General features: G+C 44.7%; 2 protein-coding genes across 3 annotated transcripts in view; both read right to left on the bottom strand.

The window, feature by feature from the left end:
- Positions 1-7405: 7405 nt before the first annotated feature.
- SLC35D3 (solute carrier family 35 member D3) lies at positions 7406-13672 on the bottom strand. Of its 2 annotated transcripts, XM_067011314.1 has the most exons (3): positions 13573-13672; positions 10232-10713; positions 7406-9202 (listed from the first exon to the last, which is right to left on the bottom strand). In XM_067011314.1, exons 1-3 carry the CDS (start codon positions 13629-13631, stop codon positions 8367-8369), a joined length of 1377 nt encoding a protein of 458 aa, XP_066867415.1. In that variant the 5' UTR covers positions 13632-13672; the 3' UTR covers positions 7406-8366. The 2 variants fall into 2 exon arrangements, with proteins under 2 accessions (XP_066867415.1, XP_058939970.1); XM_059083987.2 differs by lacking the exon at positions 13573-13672 and having other exon boundaries at positions 7409-9202; positions 10232-11083.
- Positions 13673-17504: 3832 nt separating this feature from the next.
- The window catches only part of PEX7 (peroxisomal biogenesis factor 7), an 83961-nt gene continuing 79209 nt past the window's right edge, over positions 17505-22256 (bottom strand). The window contains exon 10 of the mRNA XM_059083989.2: positions 17505-18554. Within this exon, the coding sequence (XP_058939972.1) occupies positions 18486-18554 (69 nt within the window). The 3' untranslated portion in view covers positions 17505-18485. The remainder of the gene's footprint in view (positions 18555-22256) is intronic.

Below are 22256 nucleotides of genomic sequence, written 5' to 3'. Positions count from 1 at the left end.
TTGACACCTTTTGCCCCTCTTTGATCACATTTCTAGTTCGTTTTTTAAACTCTTGGGGAAACATTGTCCAGCTGTGTCTTTCAGATAAACTTTAGAAGATAAACCTTAGAGTTTTTATTGCCCTTTCAAAGAATGTTTGACTAGTCTTTATCCTCAAATTAGCCCTTTTGGAAGGAATCCTTCATGTATATAAAATCACTAATTACATTGACTATAAAGAAATATTTTTAAAAAGGAAACAAATTTCAGAAATTGGTATATAATATTTACTTCATAAATGTTGAATAAAGGGATAAATTATGGATAGATGGGTTAAAATCGGTGTTGCAATGAAAAAAAGTTTTGCTTTTCAAGTGTATTTTCTTTCAGAAGCAAAATTAATTATCAAATTTAAATTATATCAGTTGGGAAGTTTTTGACTGAAAGAAAAAGAATGCCCAACTAAAAATGACTTTAGAATAGGAATTTATCCTCTCCTATAAAAAGAAGCCTCAAGTAGGCAGTTCCAGTGTTCCTAATTCAGCAGCACAATGGAGGTGTCAAGAAACAGACTCTTTCCCTCATTTTCTTGGTTGCCTTCAGCACATTGCTGTCCACCCATGGCTGCAAAATGACTACTGTAGTTTCAGACATCACCTCCACACCAACTGCATGCAAAGGCAGGATAAAGGGAGTTTCTTCTGAAGAGCATCTTCTTATCATAGCGAAATTGCCCAGAACCCCTTCCCTAGCATACTTACTCATTCACCTCATTCTCTAGCTGGGTCACAGCCCCACCGCTAAACCAATCATTGGCAAAGAGCTATGGGGCCACCATGATGGCTTTAGAAAAATGATGACTAATCCAACTAGGGAGTCGGCCCACCTTCCCTGAGCACATTGCTGCTTGTACCTGAACAAGTTTAGAGTTCTGTGTTTAAGGAAGAATAGGAGAGGGGCTGGGAGATGGCAGATGGGCAATCAGCTTTGCATTAGTTGTAAAATCTTCCAGAGTAACTTTCTCTATCCATATGTGTGTATGTGTGTGTGTGTATATAAATATATATATATATATATACATATATATGTATATATATCCCCATATATACATATCTGTGTGTGTGTGTTTTGTGTAGTGGGACAGAAAAGGGGTGATGCTTTAATAACTATGGCTTTTCCACATTCTAGGACGTGGTGAAGAATTATATTGGAGAATGATTGCTCTTTTGTCTTAGAGAACAGTATTATAGCCCTTCCGGTTACTTCTTCAGAAAAATATTAAGAAAATAAGGAACTTGGGGGCTTAAGCCTTGGGTAAGTGTGACCACGGGAAAGGGACTGTGCATAGCAGCAAGCAAGGCCCAAGTAGACAGAGAAATACTCAGAGACACCAAGAGCAAGGACTTTCGACATTAACTTTCAAGCTTTCCTTTCCTGCATTGAAATGCCCTTATGATAGGGAGCTTCAAACATTTAGTAGATCTCCTCAACTTCATCCCAACATCAACTTTTTATTAGCAATACCTGGTGTAAAAAAGGAGCACGGGAGCAGGTTAGGAAGAGCAGCTTGAAAGAGCAATTTCAGGACAGCAGGAAGCATCCAACCAGAAGAGGCAAATCCATAGAGGCTGAAAGTAGATTTGTGATGCTAGGGGCTGAGAAGATTCAGGAGAAATGGATAGTGATTTCTAATGGTACAGCATTTCTTTGGGGGATGATGAAAATGTTCTAGAATTAGATGGTCGTTAACAGTTGTACAATTCTATAAACATACGAATGACTATTGTGCACTTAAAATGAGCAACTTTTATGGATGTCAATTATATGTTAATAAAGCTTTTTTTTTTTTTTTTTTTTAAGTGATTGGAAAAGCAGCTGGGAACAGGAAGTAATCAACAACACTGAGCCTGCTCAAGGAATCCTCAGAAACACTAGTCTGAAGCTCTGTACTTGTCAGGGTTATTTAAGGTGAAGGATTAAGTTGTTTTATTTGAATATTAAATGAGAGATGGGCCAAAAAGCCTGGAGATCTTGGGGACTTGGTTATAATAGCCATTGGACCCCTGTGTCTATTCTGTTTTCATGGTACCTCAACTGCTCTCTGGGGCCCTTAGTGCTTACAAACAGAACACTGTTCGTACATACAAACGTATAGGTTGGATCCTTTTCCTTTTTTTTTTTTTTTTTTTTTTTTGCTGTACGCGGGCCTCTCACTGCTGTGACCCCTCCCGTTGCGGAGCACAGGCTCCGGACGCGCAGGCTCAGCGGCCATGGCTCACGGGTCCAGCCGCTCCGCGGCACGTGGGATCTTCCCGGACCGGGGCACGAACCCGCGTCCCCTGCGTCGGCAGGCGGATTCTCGATCACTGCGCCACCAGGGAAGCCCCCTTTTCCTTTTTGAGGACAGCAGAAAGGAATCACGGATAGAGTCTGGATCCTCACTGAATTGCAAAATTAACAAGCATTGGAACTGCCCACCACCACTCCCACCTTCTCCAGGTTTATGATGTCAGGTTGAGTGCTTCTTGCCAAGAGGCAGAATAGCATAATGGTGAGACAGATGGGCACTGGAGCCAGACCACCTGGGTTCAAATCGGCTCCCACACCTACAAGTTACCAGCTATGAGACCAGGGCAAGTTACCGAGCCTCTTCATGCCTCAGTTTACCCTTTGTATTATTGGGATAATATTAATGACAACCTGTAGGAATACTGTGAGAATGACATGAATTAGTCCGTGTAAAACACTTAGAACTGCACCTAGCAAATAGCAAGCACTGTAATAATAAACCTCAGGTATTATTATTTATAATAGTGTGCAATACACAGCACTGCTCCAATGTCCAGTGAATTTGTGAAGCATGAATGTGGGATTCAACTGAACTGTAAACGGAAGAGAAAGACGACAGGTAAAACCATGGGTTGTTTAAGACCATGGGTGATACATGGTAGATGGTAATTTGTAAGAGACCAGGGTGACATATCTAATCCCTAGTCAGGTGCAGGTAACAGCTTTGCATGGTGAAAAATGAAAAACAGAAACAAAACAAACAAACAAAAACCTCTTTTGTTGTTCACCCCACCCTGTTGGCTAAGAACCATTCATTTATATTTGTGGGGCTTCCCTGGTGGCGCAGTGGTTGAGAATCCGCCTGCCGATGCAGGGGACACGGGTTCATGCCCCGGTCCGGGAAGATCCCACGTGCCGCGGAGCGGCCGGGCCCGTGAGCCATGGCAGCTGAGCCTGCGCGTCCGGAGCCTGTGCTCCGCAACGGGAGAGGCCACAACAGTGAGAGGCCCGCATACCGCAAAAAAAAAAAAAAAAAAAAAAAAAAAAAAATATATATATATATATATATATATATATATATATATTTGTGTCACTTGGTACTCTTTGGGTTGAAAGTGGTAGAAATCTCAACTTAAAATGACTTAAGCAAATAGCAACAATAAAAAAGACTTTGCTTTATACTAATGACAACTACCATGCCAACCAATCTCAATGGGCATTGACTCTTGCTAACACTCAACAACAACTCGAAAGTTGCCCACACTACATGCATATATCACCACAGCTTGAGTGCAGGAGTGGTCAACACTCGACATGAGGCGCAGAGGGCAGGAGTTACAAGAAGGGTCAGTAGCTTTGGGTGCTTCTGTTTTCTTTTGGAACCTTCCTTAGGAATGTCTACTTTCCCTTCACAATGCCTGTCATTATAGAAATGGAGCAGACTTTTCAAAAATCTTCAGCCAGGACTTCTGGTTCAACTCCATCATATAAAGAGCCTGGAAGTTGTTACTACCTTCCTTACAAGCAGAAAAAGATGAACAAACTGAAAAATCAATGACTTTTCAAGGACTCATCAGTGAACTGAGGTCACAGGGCAAACTGCCACCCTCAAATCTGGATAGACAGATGAATCCAGAAAGTTACAGCAGAGACCTCCTTACCTGAAGCAGAAGCCATTGGAGCTATAAACTGGTAGAAACACTTAAATGGTAAATTTTATAAATTTTTGGAGGCTGAATGTGGACTACCACGTGAGAAACTCCTGGAGGCGTCTTAGGGGAGCCCCTACATTTTCACGAGTTTGACTTCCCGGAAACCTTGGCAATCTGGCAGACGGAGGGAAAGAGTAATCATTCTGAAATATACCCAGAGGGTTCTTCACAACAGAGGCCTACTCTCCAGGGGCAGGGACTTACCAGACTTTCCCACCCCGGGGAAAGGGCATTTTTCCCACTGGAGGCCCTTCTGGTCTTCCTGTCTCATCTAAGGGGAGAAAAAAAGAAAAGGATGGGCTTCCCTGGTGGCGCAGTGGTTGAGAATCCGCCTGCCGATGCAGGGGACGCGGGTTCGTGCCCCGGTCCGGGAAGATCCCACGTGCCGCGGAGCGGCTGGGCCCGTGAGCCATGGCTGCTGCGCCTGCGCGTCCGGAGCCTGCGCTCCGCGGTGGGAGAGGCCACAACAGTGAGAGGCCCGCGTACCACCAAAAAAAAAAAAAAAAAAGCTAAGAAATACCTGTGAAGGTCACAACCCAGGGACACAGGCCACTAACAGACTGAGATGTATTAATAAGATTATAGAACACATCCCCTCCCTTACACTTTACCAGCACACCGACAAGGCTCCAATCTAATAAGAGTGGATTACAGCTGTACAGCGGTGTGTCAAACTCTATTTAAGGAGGAGTTCTTAGAGAAGCCCAAAGACAACAGGGAGATAAAAACAAGAATACTAAAGGAACTTAAAGACTCTGGCACCTAGAGTTGCAGCAAACACTAAACAAAGTCCATATTACCATGAAATCTCACACTAGAAGCATATTTACCTCAGTTTCTATTATCCCATACATCACCTGGCTTTCAATAACAACATCAAAGTTATAAGGCAGGTTAAGTAGCAAGGATGAAACATGTCTGAATAGACAAAGCAAGCATCAGAACCAGACTCAGATTTGACACAGGTTCTGGAAGTACCAGACAGTGAATTTAAAATAACTATAATTAATATGCTAATGGATCTAAGGGAATAAGTTGACAACATGCTAGAGCAGATGGGTAATGTAAGCAGGGCGATGGAAACCCTAAGAAGGAATTCAAGGGAAATGCTAGAAGTTTTTTTAAAAAACCAAAACACTGTGACAGAAATGAAGAATGACTTTGATGGGCTCATCAACAGACTGGACATGGCCAAAAAAGACTCAGTGAGCTTGAAGATAGGTCAATAGAAACTTCTCAAACTAAAAGGCAAAAAAAAAAAAAAATCTTGGGCTTCCCTGGTGGCACAGTGGTTGGGAGTCCGCCTGTCGATGCAGGGGACACGGGTTCGTGCCCCGATCCGGGAAGATCCCACATGCCGCGGAGCGGCTGGGCCCGTGAGCCACGGCCGCTGAGCCTGCGCGTCCGAAGCCTGTGCTCCGCAGCGGGAGAGGCCACAGCAGTGAGAGGCCCGTGTACCACACACACAAAAAACAAAACAAACAAAACAAAAAACTTCAGTCAGGTAAGGACTTGTGAGTTTCACCCAGCTTTGTCTTGGTGAACTATTGCTATTAATCATACAGACTAGTAGGCCCTCTGACACCACTTTTCAGGATGGCTAGTCTCATAGAAGTTTAGGTCACTGCTTCAGCTCTGCTCAGCAGCCCACAGTAGCATGTACACACCCTCTCACCTGCACAGTTCGGGGAAATCTTTTACCCCAGAGCTTCTGATTGATCTATGACTCAACAATAGAGGGCTAGACAGCATCTGGGTAGGGGGCCAGCAGCAGGGCCAGCATTGAGAAGGCCTGACATCATGCTGTGTTCCACAGACAGATTCCAGCTGAGAAGTGGCAAGTGAGTGTGAGGCAGGGCCTCCATCCTGAAGAACTGATAGAGGAACAGATTGTCAATTGGGACAAGACACCAAAATGGGTACAAGGTGGGGGCATATTCTCAGAAAAAGGGAGAATCCAAGTTGTCAGAAATGGGCACAAAGACTGGGTCACTCACGTGACAGTTGTGACTTCCAGCTAAGTCCCTCCCATGGTGATACTCTGGAGAATGTCAGAAGCCTCCTTCGTGCCTGACTCAATGCCTTGCCAGAGCCCAAAGGTCAGGGTGGATCTGAGTCTGTAGATGGACTCAAGTGCTACTGACCATGGAGGAAGGATTTGCAAACCAGGCCATGCCTGCCACCTGCTCATGCCATCCTGTGGCTGAGCTCCAGCACTGACTCCTATTCTGCCCTGCCCTGTGACTCTGAGTAAAGGAGATTACCCTCCATAATGTGGGTGGGCCTCATCCACTCAGTTGAATGCCTTAAGAGCAAAGACTGAGGTTTGCAGAAGAAGCAATTTTGCCTCAAGATTGCAACATAAAAGCCCCAACATAAAAGCCACTTGCTGGCCTGTCCTACAGATTTTAGATTTGCCAACTCCCACAGTTGCCAATTCCTTAAAGTAGATAGATAGATCTTCCAGGTTCAGTATACACACACGCACACGTACACACACACACACACACACACACACACACAACTTCTTGGTTCTGTTTCTCTGGAGAATTCTAACTGATACAGTGTCTCCACAAGTTTATTGACAAAAAAGAGTTAATCTTTTTGTAATAAATGCAAACCAACAGTTTTAACCAAAGGGAATTTTTTTTTCAGTGAAAAACAATCATTTTATCCATTTGCCTGATGGTGGGCTTAACAAAAATATATATACTTCATTCAACTTCGCTGCTTTTCACTAATTCTCAGCTTCACAGAGTTGCAGCAGGATGCTGCCTTCTGGCATGCCGGCATTACAATTAATGCTTATTTTGAAAGAAGTCAGTGTAACTCTAGCCAACCATTTCTAACTCTATAGCCAAATGAGAGCTCCTACATCTTAAATGGCTTGTAGAGGTACCTATGGAAACAATCAACTGCCGTGAAAACAAGTAAACCAGACCCAATCACAAACCATTACAATGTCACTTAACCAGCTTGTGGAGACAAACTGACGCCTCTGCTTTTTACTCTGTTTTGATTTTTGGAAAATAAAGAAAAATAAAGGATGCCACCGTCTGAGTCTCAGAAAGATGCTGGCAAATAACGAGTGTCTTCACCCTCCAAGTACCTCTCCAGGAGAGGGTTTCCGCCTGGCTGCCCGCTACTATTATGTCTCAAACTCTATGTTAACTGAAGTCGGCTGTGGATGGCTTTCATACTACAGCATGAGGCAGGACTTTATTTTACTTTACTTTTCCTTGACTGGAAAATGAGAGTGCTTTTGATGCTGTTGTTGTTTGAAACCAAACTGTCCTGCTAATTTAGGAAGTTCCTGATGGGATGGGGCCCCCATCCCAGATACTAAACACCACCATGGCAGGCAAACACCAGCCGCACAACAGCAAGAGAACACAGATGTGTCTAAAACAAATTTCTAACATTATCCCTTTTAGCAGAGAGACTCATACTTTATTTTGACAAATTTAAGATAGAAAAATATCATAAAGTGAATATAGCAGTTGCTCTTTTTGTAACACGGTTTGGATGTGCAGTGCAACTTGAAAGGCCTAGCTTAACAGAACGGTCTCATTTCTGTTTGGGTTTCAGTTAATACTGAATTATACGTCAGCCGTTGCATTTACTTGAGAGAATACTGGACACAGTAAAACTGTTTTTTAAAAAGGTTATGGCATTCAATAATAAATATTATAAAGCAATGAACCAAAACAACCTCTCAAATTGTTTTTATAATTACTAAAAGCCAACTTTAAACTTCATGATTAAAGCTAAGGATTCATAGTTTCAAAATAGCTTTAACATTTTCTACCAATATATAATAGAATAATAGATTAGTAGAGCACTTATATATATATTTAAAAGTGAGGAAATATTCGAGGAAACATATTTCAGATGATTATAAACAGTAAACATCAGTTCAGTGTATTTAAAAATGTCATTTCAATAATATACTCTTCCCAGCTGGCCATAAAAACTATAGTTCTAACTATCATCAAAAAGGTGCCCCTGCATGTAATCTTTGAGTTTACTGAGTGCTGCCATCATTTCTACACTCCATCTTTGTAGGGGGTGGTTGAAGGACTCTTGGTACATGCAGATATGTGGTTATGGTCATAATGACAAAAAATGTGCCAGGAGTCTGCAGCCGGAAACCCTGCCTTAATTTGTTAGCGTCACATTCTTTTGTCTCTGTGACGCCTCGGCTAAACTCGCGCTAAATAATTCACACGCCGTTGCTAATTTTGTTGCTGTCAGGCGTTTCAGCTTCTTTCTTTGCTTCCCTTCCCCACTACTCAAAGAAAATATTGGGCGGCTCCTCATTAAAATATGTCATCTCTAACATAGAAAATAAGTGTATATACATATATACATACATGCATTTCCTTTTCAAGGACTGGGTAACTCTTCATTCTCTATCAAATAATCCTTCTTCATATACTTGGTTCCCCTAACTAACCTCCACACTTCGAGGTAGGTATCCTTTAATGACCTCTTGCTCACTTCCTCAGGGCTGCCTGAGATCTGCGAGCTCCCAGCCACCAGCGGGACTCCTCTGGGGCTGCCCCTCGCCGCCGCCTCTGGCCCACCCTGCTGAGTGGAGTCACCTGCTGCCTTCCCACCTCCTGACCCGCCATTTCCACCCTCCGCGGGCAGCTCCTCCAAGCCGAACGGCAGCTGGTCTCCACTTGGCTGCGCCTCCTCTCCCCCAGGCTGCGTCTCCAAGTCCTCGTAGTTGCTTTGCTTTCTGGTTTCCAAAAATTTGGCCACGCAGTAAATGATGGAGCCCAGAGTGTTCACCACGACTCCGGCAATGAATAGAGAGGTGGGCTCCACATCGCTGAAGGCCACCATACCCACCGTGATGGTGGCGATGCTCTTGACCACCCCCACGAAGCTGGTGGTCACCGCTGAGTTGATGTAGGTGCAGTGCAGCGTAGTGAAGTTCATGGCACAGCCGATCAGGATGCAGGCCACGAAGATGCACACCATGGCCGGGTCCTTCCAGCCGGGGAAGGTCCAGGCGTGGATGGAGTCGCTGCTGGCGAAGGAGAAGATGACCAGCAGCGGCGTGGCGGAGACAGCGATGACGTACTGCGCGGTGAGCGGCCCGTGCTCCGTGTCGGCGCTCGCCTTCTGGATGAGCACCAGGTAGGCGGCGTGCACCAGCACCGCCAGCACGCCCGTTACGTACCCGATGGGGTCGCCCGTCAGGTCGCCGGCTCCTGGAGCGTATCAGGAGGACGGAGGAGCCAGGGCAGGAAGGAAAAAAGAGAAGACACCGGGTTGGCAAGGGTGGGTATCCACTGGGGCAACGGCGTCGGTTGGAAAGCGGACAGGGTTCGCGCCCCAGCTCTACCCACGCTTATCAAAAGGAAGAGCCAAGTTCATTCAGTCAATGCCCAGTTCGAGGCAAGAGAGGCGCGCCTTCCCTTCCTTATCCCCGGGGGTCTCCCGTCTACCTCTATCCAAGACAGAGGCCCAGGACAGCGCAGATGCCCTCTGGGTAGGCGCTGTGGCTTCTCGAGCTGGCACGGATGTCACCCAGACACGTGGTACGCCTGTCGCCTCCGTGGGGCACCAAAGGAGCAAGCGGGCCCCGGCTAGTGGCTTCTAATCGCGGGCGGGCTGGGAACCGGGCAAAGAACGCCCTCCCCTCGACCCTCCAATGAAGGCAACCCGCTTCGCCAGCTCCCATCTCGCTCCGTCCTCCAAGCCCGGCCCGCACGGGTCTCAATCCAGTTGCCTCTGCCTCGCGCCCGCAGCCCCCCGGCGCGGCGCCGGAGATCCCAAGCTAGCCCCGGGGCTCCAGCTTGGCTCCCGTCGTCCCTCCCTACTCCGGCCCCGAGTGACCCAGGGAAGTTCACGGCCCCCTCCTTCCGTCTTGGTCTGGGGACTCTAGCTCCCAGGCTCAGGCGGCTCTCCCAACCCTCCCGGAGGAAGGAACGAATAAAGGGGGAAGACGGAAGGGGGAGGGCGAGAACGGAAGGGCGATACGGAGTGAGACGGGCGGGGGTCGGAAGCCAGGACGGGGGGGAGGGGGCTCTGAAAGGGGGAGGCCGGAACCCTGGGGAAGGCTCTGCTGGGTCTCAGAAGTACTGTTTTCGAGCCGAGCGACCACGTTCAAAGCTTTCCGCCTCTCTCTGCCTCCCTCAGTCTCCCCAGCTGGAAGTGAGGGCTTTGCCCTAAGTGATCTCCGCGCTCTCTGACTGGTGGGGTGGGCTGTACCGGGGGTCCGCGCGGGTCCCGCTCACCTGCCAGCGCCGCGCCGCAAGTGGTGATGAGCACGGCCGCGAGCACCCCCGGCGAGGGCGCGCCGTTCTTGAGCACCAGGACGCCGATGAGCATGGTGACCAGGGGCAGGCAGCGCTTGAAGACCACGTACATAGGCAGGCTGAGGCCGCGCAGGGACCACAGCGTGAGGCTGGACTGCAGCGTGGAGAGCACGGTGACCCCCGCGAAGGAGCGAGCCAGGCTCAGGCCAAAGGGGGGCACAGCGATGAACCCGAGGCGCCGCAGCAGCTCCAGGCTCAGCGCCGCGGTGGAGCTGGTCAGGCACTGCACCAGGGTCAGGAAGGTGAACTGGTAGCGGCTGATGAGGAACTTGAGCAGGATGTTGAGGGAGCCCGAGAAGACCCCGTGCGCAATGGCCACCGAGATGCCCAGCACGCGGCCCCGGCACAGCTGCCGCATCGCGCCTGCCCCGCCGCACCCGGCGGTGGTGGAGCTCCGAGACCTGCGGAAGGAGAGCAGGGAAGAGGACCGGGAGGAGCGGAGCGAGGGCGGCAAGGGAGCCCGCCCAACACCACGGCGAAGGGCAGGGGGCGCCGGCTCGGCTGCAAAGGGCAGCTCTAGCCAGGCGTCCTCGCGGCTCTGCGGCTCCGCGTCCGACTGCCCCGCAGCTCCGGGGAGGCAGTGACGGGGGCGGGGGACTCCGAAAAGTGGCAGGGGTGGGGGGCTGGTCTGAGAGGAGTGGCGGGAATCCTAGCGACAGCGATTTGTAAGTAGGTGACGAGCTGCGTTGGGTTGTGTCCCGCGCGGTTTCCCCGTCAGGGAGGACGCTCTGCGGTTGGAAGCCCCGGCAGCGGCCGCAAGCGGGACCGGACCTGCGCCCCTCGGGCAGCTAGCACCCACCCGGGCGGGCTCTCGGGGCGCGGTCCTCTCTTCTCCCGCATGGCCAGCTGCTCCTGCTTGTCCTTGCTGCCCGGCTCCGAGCTGAGGGGCGCGGACTGGGGGTTCGCGGGCACAGCTAAAGATTTTAGAAACAGCTGCGTTCCCCGGTCGGGCACCGTTCATTAGCCGCAACAAGTTGACAGCTCCCTCAGCCCCCTTCCCCGTGAGCTGCAGCGGCTTTTCCACCCACGGTTCCTCCCGGCGCAGCTGCGGGACCCTGTTCAGCTGCCGGCCAGGGAAGGGGAAAACGTCGGTGCCAGCGGGCTGCGGGGCTCCCGGATGCTCGGGCGCCAACGCCCCAACATCGAAGGAGCCCAGGGCCCCGCGCCGCCGCCGGGACGTGCTTTATTTAGAGCGGGAAGCTGGTCCCTCCCAGTCCCGGGCGACGCGCTCTTCTGTCTGTGCGTCTTCCGAGGAGGGACCTGGAATTACGCTCGCGGCTAGGGGCGGGGGGAGGTTCCCGGGGGCGCCGTGGCCTCGCGGGGCAGCCGAGCCTGGGGGCGGGGGCAGGGACACCTATTCCAAGTGAGGCAAAGATGTGAAATAAGCAAAACAGCAGAAACTAAGTCCAAGTAGCCTCTACTAGTTCCGGAGGATCGCCGGGGCAACGGTTCCCAGGGGTTAGCGGGGAGAGACCGGCCGCTCTGGGGAATGGGGTGCGGGTGGAGGCAGCGGAGGGAGGGCGTGGTCCCAGGGGCGGAAACCCGGACGTAGAGCCGAGACTGGGTGCAGATTTCTCTGGATGCCCTGGAACCGACCGCCACCTGCGGAACCGTCACGGGCCGCTTCGGGGAGTTCAACCCCTACCTCCTGCCTCCCCGGCCCAGGGCATGTCTGTCTCTCACAGGACTTGTGAACTGTTTACTTCTTACTTGGCTAGGAGTAAAAAGAATGAAATTCTTATTTTCTGCAGGTGCAAGACTTCCCTGTCCCTACGATCTGAATTTCGTTCCCTGGAAAGTAATGTCCGGACCCGTAAACTCGGTAGCAACAGCGGGTTCGCTCAGCAGAGGTCACCACTCAGAGTCAGCACAGTTTAGTTTTCGCGCTGCTGAAAAATTATCGCTTGGCCAGGGTTCCGGAGCGAGGAAGAGCGCGCGAGATCGCTGCGCCCTACCTCTCTTTTCCTTCACTTCTATTACCCACCCACCCCCACTGGGATCCCAAGCTTCTAACCACCACATTGCCCTAATACACACGGTACATTTCCCTACTAATTCTTTTGTTTTCTCCTCCGTATTTCCACTTCCGTGCTAAACGCAACGCTTCCAGCCCAGATGTTGAAGCCGCGATTATTATTGCCGCAGCAGCAAAATAACAATTTACATCGGGATGGGTAGCATCACGGCAGTCCTTCATCTGAGTCAGCTTTGTGTGTGCTGGGAGCTCACTTTGGTGGGAGAGAGCTTGGTCTCGACCAGTCCTCCTGCTGGTATGCCCACGGCCTAGTAGAGCCCCCAGAGGTGGGCACTCAAGAAAATGCTTGCAGAATGGCCCCCTGTGGCAACCGGAAAGCATTATACTGAAAACTGTGCTTCCGGTTCCCTGGCGAATTCTTGGGTTTTGTAGCTACAAACTGTGGTTACACACTATTGGCTATTTCAGAGACTCTGTTTTTCAACTGTTGATGTTCTTCTTTTAGAAAACAACGAGGTTTGAAGCAACAGTTGAAATTTATGTTTATATGTGTGGTATAAGCATATATTCATAGTACACTCAGATAAAAACTTTGAAAATTAAATTTTTAAAGACAGCATCAGCAAATAACACATTTCTACTTCTGGGGACTGTTCCAATTAAAGGATGGTTGTTTTAAGCCATATTAAGTGAATATAAAGAATTGTCTGCACAGACCTAGTTTTGGAATGATTCATTTCTGCCAGCAATTATAATTGCTACCATTTGTGATACTAACATTAGGTAAAAGGTTTGGGGCTGATTCAGCTCTCCTACCCTTCTCATTTAGGCAAGAATATTTAGCTTAATGTTTGAAACCTACATTGGCATGAAACAGTACATTTTCTCCATTTTACTACATATATTTTTTTCCATTAGGGCTTTCATTTGAAAAAAAATTTAATACCATCTCCCACACCAGTTACTAGATAATCTCCTAAAAGAAAAATGGGAAAAATAAGAATACTATGTTTAGCAAGGTTAATTGAACATGAATGCAGATCTGAAGGTCAAAAAGCTATTTGACCTACTGGTATCAAGGGTCAAGACTCAACCTCCATTACCTTTGGAGCTACATAATAAATTTTGATGGCATTAAATAAATCCTTTAGTTCATTCATTCAACAAACATATATAGAGCTAGTATTTTGTACCAGGCAGTCTGTTAGCCACAGAGGATTCAGAGATGAGCACTCATCTTAGTCCTTAGGGATTCACAGGGGGAGGTGAGGCAACACAATGACACTCATGCAAAAGTGGGGGCTTGTGGCAGAAACAGGAGAGCGCCGAGGAGGGCAATAACATCAGCTTGAGAAGCGTATCCCAGAAGGCTTCCTGGAGAAGGCAATATGGTCTTATTTCATTATTTTAATTGTAAAAGTAAAACATGCTCATTATAGTACATAAAAGGAAAACAAACTTTGTAAGTAATAAGTGAACATGCTGTCCTCACTATTCCCCACCCCCAGCCCCACTACATGGAGCTGGCTACTGTTGAGAGTTGGGCGTGAACCTTTCGGTTTTTCTTGTGCATATATGTATACATACATAATTCTCCCTTAAAAAAATAAAATTAGGATATCATACACATTTGTCTATAAAAGCATATTGTGGTAACCAGCCTCCAAGAGAGCCCCCAGAGATGGCTGGCTTCCTCATATTTACACTCCTGTTAACCCCACCCACGTTGTACAACAGTCGGTCTGAGTGACCAGTAGAATGTAGCACAGGTGATGGCGTTACTCCTGAGATTAGTGTGCAGAAGACCGAGGCTTCCGTATAGAATTTTCTCTTTCTCTCGTATCATTCAGTCTGGAGGAAAGCCAGATGCCACGTCGTAGGGACACTCAGCCAGTCAGTGGAGGGTTCTACACAGTGAGCATCTGAGGCCAGCTAACAATCATGCAAGTGACTTTGGAAGCTGACCCTTCAGCCCCAGTTGAGCTTCAGATGTCTGCAGACCTAGGTGACGGCTTAACTGCAATGTCATGAGAAAACCTAAGCCAAAACAATGCAGCTAAACTACTCCTGGATTCCAAACCTCTAGAAACTGTAAGATAAATAAATGTTTGTTGCTTTAAGCTGCTAAGTTTTGGGGTGATTTGTTACACAGAAATAGATAATACACATATCAATAACAATCTGTTTTTCCATGTCAGCACACACAGTTCTACCTTATTCTTTTAAATGACTCTTCTATCATATAATCTTTCTTCTCCAGACAGGCGTCTAGGTTTTACCAAACACTGATGTAACGATTACCCTTGGAAATTTGTTCTTAGATACTTCTGCAAGGATTTGGTGGGTACAGGCAGGGAATCCTAGACCTGAAACTGCTGGGTCAATGGCTAATTTAAAACCTTTATTGCCAAACTGCCTTCTAAAAAGGTGTGTAACAGTACTTTCGCTTTAACCAATATTGGATATTATCAATATTTTAAATGTCTGCCAAACTAATAAGCTAAAAAATTCTTTGTCATCAATGAGACAAAGTTCAACTAAGTATCCTTTTGAAGTATATTAAACATTTGTTTTCCTATTGATGTCCTTTGTTGCTTTTACGTTTGGTTGTCTTCTTAGTGATTTTTAAGAGCTCTTCATAAATTCTGGATATTAAATCATTTGTTACATATGTTGCAAATATATCCTCCCAATATGTCTTCTTTTAGCTTTGCTAAGTGTGTTTTGCTATTTTAATTTTTGGGTGTTGTCAAACTTTTTCTTTAGTCATTTCACATGACTTGCAAATAAATGATGGGTAAGAATTTGCCAAGCCAAGAGCAGGGCAATCCAGGCACCTGGACTACCTTAAGCTAAGATAGAAAGGAAAACCTGCATTATTTACACAGGGAGTTTGTGAGCACACTGGTGTTGCTGGAGCACAAAGTTCGTGACAATGTGGAGAGAAGCAATGCTGCAGAGAGCGGCAAGGGCTAGCTCCGGAGGACTTTGGCTGCCTGGTTAGTGAGCTTGAACTTTTTCCCGTAGACAATCCTATAAGCAGAGAAAAGTTTTACACTGAAACTGGTGTAGTCAGATTGCATTTCAGATCAGCCTCTGGCAGCTGTGTTGAGGAGGATGGCTCCAAGGGCACAGAACTGAAAGCAGACACATCATTTAGGAAGCTGTTGTGATCATCCGGAGAACTGCTAATGACGCCTTGAACTAGGGCAGTGGTGTTTGGATTGAGGGGAAGAGACAGAATGGAGAAGTATATAGGGTGTGAAAGGGATAGGACTTAGTGACCTATTTGAGGTGCCTTGGATTGGAGAGGTGGGAATAAGGAAAGGAACAAGGATGGTTTTTTGGTCTTTGGCTTGAGCGCCTGGGTGGACAGTATTGACAACAAATGAAAAAAGCATGTGCAGGAGGAGCCCATTTGGTGAGCAAGATGAATTTGGTTGAAAGAAAATGAGTGCAAAGGCTGAGGGAGACCCAAGTGGGGAAGGCAGGAGATTTGGGAGTAGTCAGTATGGAAGTCAAAAACATGTAAGTGGATTCTCTCTTTCAAGAAGAGGCCAGTTAAGTAAGAAATTAATGAGTTCATTGCTGGAAGAACCAAATTATAGCTAAGATATACAGAGAACACTCACTGCCAAAGGCAGAAGGGACAGCTGGCTCTCAGCCTGGGTCTCCCTGGGGGTGATATACCTTAGGGACACCCCAGACCCAGGGTCAGCTTCTTAGCGCTTTAGACTTGGAAACACAATTTTGCCAGTTTTCTCAGGAACAATCAGGATCTAGTCACCAGCGTGTCCCACAGCTTTACTATTTCTCAGTGGGCCAATTTCTGTTATTCCGAGGAAAAGGCCACATGGCAGGACCAGATCCAGTCATAACAGATTTCAAATTCCAGCTCCATATTTCCTGGCTACTCTGACTGCCGAGAGCCTTCGTTTCCTTGTCTGGAAAATGGGAGGGCTTCCTTGCAGGGACGTTACAAAGATTAAAGGGGATTAGATACAGAAAGCATCTCACATAATGCCCAGATCACAGAAGACGCTCAGTGACCTGAGTTCCCCTTTCCTGCATCCACTCCTCAGTGCAGGTGCAGGAGGAACTTGGGGAGGCAGGCAGGATGAAACCCAAGAACTCAGTTGCCAGGAGACAAATTCTAATTTTCCCAACTAGAAGAATGACTGGTTGTCCTCTAAAGTCCAGAGGCTGCTCGGTTTGTGAATTACCAAGAATTCAAAAATCGTGTGCATTCCCTTTCAGGACACAATCCAGCTCCTTTTCCTCTAGTTTGCCTATCCTAGCTCAGGGAACTCACTGAAGAAATGTTCACCCACCCTCCTTCAGATTGAGAGACTACAAGCACCTGAGTTAAGTATTATGAAGTTAGGGTTCTAAATATCTCTAACACCCCTGAAATAGAGGGGTAATAAGTCAAGAGAGATATTAGTTTTTAAACTCACAAGTGTTTGTTTCAAATGATACATGGTAGATTATTTAAATAAAATCTCTTGCATTCTAAAAGAAAAATAAGTAATGTCATTTCACTGTAAATATGATCTGGGTTAGGTATTTTAAAAGGTCTATTATAAATCCTGCCGATACAGAGAACATTCACTGTGAACCCACTTTTATTGAACTGCATGCAACACAAAGCAGCTCTATGAACCAACCTAATCATCGTGACACATCGAAGAATGTGTTTGAGCACCTTGTTCCTTACAAGACATTCATGAGAAGCAGTGTCCTCTCTATGCGGGCCTCTCAAAAACAATTAGCATTGATTGCTCTAAGAACTGAAAAGAGTTATAATTTCTGTGAGACCATTCATTCATTTGACAAAGATTCACTGAGCACTTTCTATGTACCAGGCATGATGCTAGGGCCAAGCCAGGGACTAGGACGAAGTCCTTGCCCTCAGGCCTTGGGCAGCATTGTGTACTTGACCAGACTTCCCATTTATGCTGCCAGTAGCAACTTTCTAGGACTTTAAGGCATATATTTTCAAGCCCACTCCTGGCTCCACTTTATGTCTCCTTTTGTTCTTGTGGTCTTGTTTTTGTGTTTTGTGAGCTGTCTTAATTTTTTTTCTGTAACAAGTAAACAGGGAAATATGTAAATTAGACAATATACATATATTTACATTTATTTTTGTTCTGATTACTACAAGTATATTTTGCTCTTTAAAAAAGTCTCAAAAACTTGTTAAAAATTTAATGACAATTTTTGCTATTTATAACACATTTTATTTTAATATTATACAAAAACATAAGTTATATGCAAAGTTGTCTATTCTACTAATTTTTCCCTTTTAACCTTATTTTTTATAGGTCATCACACCTAAAGGTTTTTCAAGACTCAGGGAGGTAGTAAGGAGGGTTTACAGCATTACTTAGGGCTTTCATTACTTAGTTTCAAGGGTAATTGCTTGAAACCTTGGTGGGACCTAAGACTTTTTGCCCAGTGACCAGTTTTTTAAAAATTTGATTGTAGAGAGATAGGAAGAGAGACATAGGGTCATGGGTATAACATCTAAAAATATATGAATAAATGTAAAATACACGTAAGCTCTTAACTCTCTGCATCCATGTTCTTAAAGCATGACAGACACCAGTCCTTGAAAGAATCTCATTCATTCTGTGTATCAAGCACACAGTAGATGCTCAATAAATAACTGCTGAATAAATCAGTGATTATTAGAGCCCTGTTACTGAACCATAGATATATCTATATTATATAGTGTTATATATATATATACTATATTCGAAAAAGTAACCTTGTTAGGGGTGTCATAAAATCATAAATGATCAAGAGATGCAGTTTATTGTGATTTTTATCAACAGTAGTGATTATATTTTCATCAAAAATGACAAATTAAAAATGAAATATATCACTATCAATATAATCTATAGATCTCTCATATTTTAATCCATTTTATACTAGAAAGGTTATATTTTAATAGATACTACAAGATATATCATAACTTCTATATTCCTTAGGATTTTAAGAAATATGGCTTATGTACCAGGCTTAAATAGTGAGCCAAAGTCTTTATCAGCTTCCTCAAAACTGATTCCAGAATAAATTTTTAAATTTTGAAATCTGAATAGTATATAAAAACATAAACTCTATGTTATCAATCATTTATTTCCTGCTAAGCAGTTCTTCAGTGATATCCATTGTTTCTGAGTACAGTAGTTTATCTCAAGCAGGCATGGTAAGACAAAGAGGATCATATATCTTTATTGTTTCATCCCAAGCACAGTCAGCCACCTGAAAACAAAAAAGAAACATAATCTACAAATGTTCAAAACTGGCAGAAAAGCCTAAGTCTTTTAGAGTGTAAGTAGATCATCCACCAGGGAACATCTCTTTAAATAGGAAGTACACAGGGACACGTTTTTGAAAAAAGGTCTATTTTCCCTTTTTAAGATACACGTCGGGGATTGGTTCCAATTGATTGAAGTTGCCTGTAAGGATTTCCTGCCAGAGCTACATAATTCCCTATAGGTCCTGAGATAAATGTTGAAAAGATACATTCCTAAACTGTGAACCAAGGCATCATACTAGCTATTGTGGGGATAAAAAAGGAGGTAAAGTATAGCTCTTGGCTTCAAAGAATGGCTCATTCAAAACCAAAAGTGGAAAGTGCTCTAATAGAGAGTCTCAGGAGAGGAACTCTTTGAATCCAACTGGGGCAGTGTCAGAAGATTTCACAAATGCCGTGGCATTCACACTGGCCTTCTTTAGGGGCAGACATGGGACATTCAGACATTCAAGTCCAAAAAGTCACATAAAAACATGAAGGGAAGATAGTTCAGGATATAGTTCAGATAGTGCTCAGGAACTGTGTGTTAAAAATTTGGTGAGGGCTTCCCTGGTGGCTCAGTGGTTGAGAGTCTGCCTGCTGATGCAGGGGACACGGGTTTGTGCCCTGGTCCGGGAGGATCCCACATGCCACGGAGCGGCTGGGTCCCTGAGCCATGGCCGCTGAGCCTGCGCGTCCGGAGCCTGTGCTCCGCAAAGGGAGAGGCCACAATGGTGAGAGGCCCACTTACCGCAAAAAAAAAAATTTGGTGAATGTAGCAATGTCTCAGGGTATAAGATTACTACATAAAATCAATCATATTTCTGTATACTAGCAAGAAAAAAATTTTAAATTACAATCAAAAAATTCATTTATAATAGCATCAAACAACAAAATACTTAGTAACACATTTAACAAAAGATATGCAAAATGTCCACACTAAAACACAGCTGAGAGAAATTAAAGGCCCAAATAAATGGAAAATATACCATGTTCATGGGTTCAGTATTTAAAAAGTTAATTCTCCCCCCAAATAATTTATAAATAATTCATAATCCCAGGAGGCTTTTTAATAGAAATGAAGAAAGTGACTTTTAAAGTTTAAGTAGAAAGGCAGAGGACCTAAAATAACGACAAAGATCTTGACAAAGAACAACAAAGTTATACTACTTACACTGTCTGACTCAAGACTTATCATAAAACTACAGTAATCAAGACAATGCAATACTGGAATAAGGATATACAAGTAGGTCAAAGGAACAGAACATACTCAGGAACAGACCCCACACTTGGACAGCTGCTTTTCAACAAATGTACCAAAACAATCCAACAGGGAAAGAAAAGTCTTTTCAACAAATGATGCTAGAACTGGATGTCCATATGGAAAAAAGTGAACTCAACCCCAACTTCACACCATAAACAAAAGATCATTTGAGATGGATGGCCCACAGACTGAAATATAAAAGCTAATGGTATTAAGCTTTTAGACGAAAACACAGGAGAATATAGTCTCAATCTGAAGGTAAGTAAAGATTTCTTAAACAGGAAACAATAACCATAAAATTTAGATAACTTAGACTCAATCAAAAATAAAACTTTTGCTCATCAAAAGATACTGCTAAGAAACCGAATAAGCAAAACACAGAGTGGGAGAAAATGTTCGCAAAACATATATCTGGCAAAGAACTTGTATCCAGAATATATAAAGAACAACTATAACTCAATAATAAAAAGACAACACAAATTAAAAATTTTTTATTAACAGATTAAAAAAGATATATGAATGACCAATACAAATGTTTTGTATTGAGATGAGATGTAGATTACACACGTGTATCTGTCAAAAACCTATATCTAAGATTTGTACATTTCACTGTATGTAGTACATGATACCTAGAAATAGTAAGAATAATAATGACAACAATAATAGCAATAATAATAATAATGAATGAGGAGTGGGACATGAGTAGAGGAATAAACAAAACAAGAATGTTGATAATTGTTGAAGCTGGATAATGGAAGTGCATTATCTTATTGTTTGCTTTTTACACGTTTGAAATTTTCCACAATAAAAGAAGAAGAAATGAAAAAATGTAGATAGTAACATGAAGGATGAAGTAGCAGGAGAGGGATTTGACCAATGTTATCTGCACTGTATTTCCCGTCCTTTAATGGTTGCAAAGGCTGAAAGTTATATAAGGGAACTCACAGTCCTGGTCAATCTAACTACCTGGCTGTCACTATAGAATACAGGAACTGCTCAGATTAATGTGAACGTATTAACTCCTTATCATTCATTAACAATATCTCAGATCAGAATCCAAGCTAGAGAAAGCATTAGAGACCTTTCAGTCAAACTTTTTAAATTTAAGCATTAAAAACCAGACTCTTCAAGATTTGGTTGCTACCCACTTCTTTTATTCTCACTGCAGCAGGCTCACACACTGAAATCCTGGCATCCTGTTCATGCCCCTGTGCTCTTACCCTCTCACTGACCCCTCCCCTGAATAACCTCTTCCTCCTTCCCTTTCCCTCTGTCCCGCACCTCTTTGGGGAAGAATCCCTTTAAGCATTACCTCCGCTGTGAAGTCATTCATTGTACCTATAATAATCAGCTGTGCTTATTTATTGACACGTGTGTCTTCAGCTCCTTGAGGGCATGGCCCATGTCATAACAATGACTCAATGAAGGTTAGCTCAAAGAATGTATTTTATAGATTAAGATTGCAGAGATTAACTTTTTCTCATAACCACACTAGAGCAGCAGAGTTGGAACCAGAACCTAAATCTGTTGAGTCTGTCCACTGAAAATAGTGCCTCACAAAAGGCCAACTGACACTCATCATCTGCCTAATCCTGCAGTTGTAAATTTTTATACCACGGAATACAAAGATCATCATACAAATGTATCCGTATCATCTATGTATATTTTTTTCCAAGTGCTGGGCCTTTCTGTATGTTAAGTGTCAACTATTATGGAGAAGAGAATCAGAGAAATGAGACTTAAGCTTCTAATATAAGGTATCCGTAAATTACCTTCCTGAATCCTTATTTAGCACCCTTCAATCCAGCTTCTTAATTACTCAGAACTTATAACTAACAGATGTCAAGGCCACTGAATCAGCAAATGTTCATAATTTTATACTACATTAATTGGTAATATGAGAAAGACCTAAAACTGCAATGATACAGAATTATGAATAGATTGACTCAAATTAATGCAAACACTATTTCTCCATTAACTAATTAATTAAACCCCATCTAGTGCTGTAAGTTTTAAAAAGCTAACAATTAAAAAAATAATAATAAGGTAAGAAGCACTTTAGTAAACTAACAATGCAGCTCCAGATTCTCTAAGGAAGGCACTGTAGAGACTTCCTGGTAAAGAAAGGTGGCCATGTGGTCCCTGTGGGTCTGGGGTTAGGGGGCACTCATTAATTACCATCACCACCCCAATGGCCTTAAAGGCATTCTATAACTTAGGGTAAACATGGGGCTTTTTCTTTTTAATTTTATTTATTTATTTATTTTTGGCTGTGTTGGGTCTTCGTTTCTGTGCGAGGGCTTTCTCTAGTTGTGGCGAGCGGGGGCCACTCTTCATCGCGGTGCGCGGGCCTCTCACTGTCGCGGCCTCTCTTGTTGCGGAGCACAGGCTCCAGACGCGCAGG

This window comes from Kogia breviceps, chromosome 13 (assembly GCF_026419965.1).
Source record: "Kogia breviceps isolate mKogBre1 chromosome 13, mKogBre1 haplotype 1, whole genome shotgun sequence".
Taxonomy (NCBI): Eukaryota; Metazoa; Chordata; class Mammalia; order Artiodactyla; family Physeteridae; genus Kogia; species Kogia breviceps.
The sequence above is the reverse complement of the archived record's forward strand: the minus strand, read 5'-3'. Positions and strand labels throughout refer to the sequence as shown.

Bases quoted from the DNA above. Each gene is read 5' to 3' on its own strand.
- SLC35D3 (XM_067011314.1), bottom strand. From the start codon at position 13,631: ATGTTATTGCCCTCCTCGGCGCTCTCCTGTTTCTGCCACAAGCCCCCA. The intron at 10,714-13,572 runs GTGTCATTGTGT...CTCCTTCCGCAG, and splicing joins AAGCCCCCACTTTTGCATGA to GTCTCGGAGCTCCACCACCG. The intron at 9,203-10,231 runs GTGAGCGGGACC...GATACGCTCCAG, and splicing joins TTGCGGCGCGGCGCTGGCAG to GAGCCGGCGACCTGACGGGC.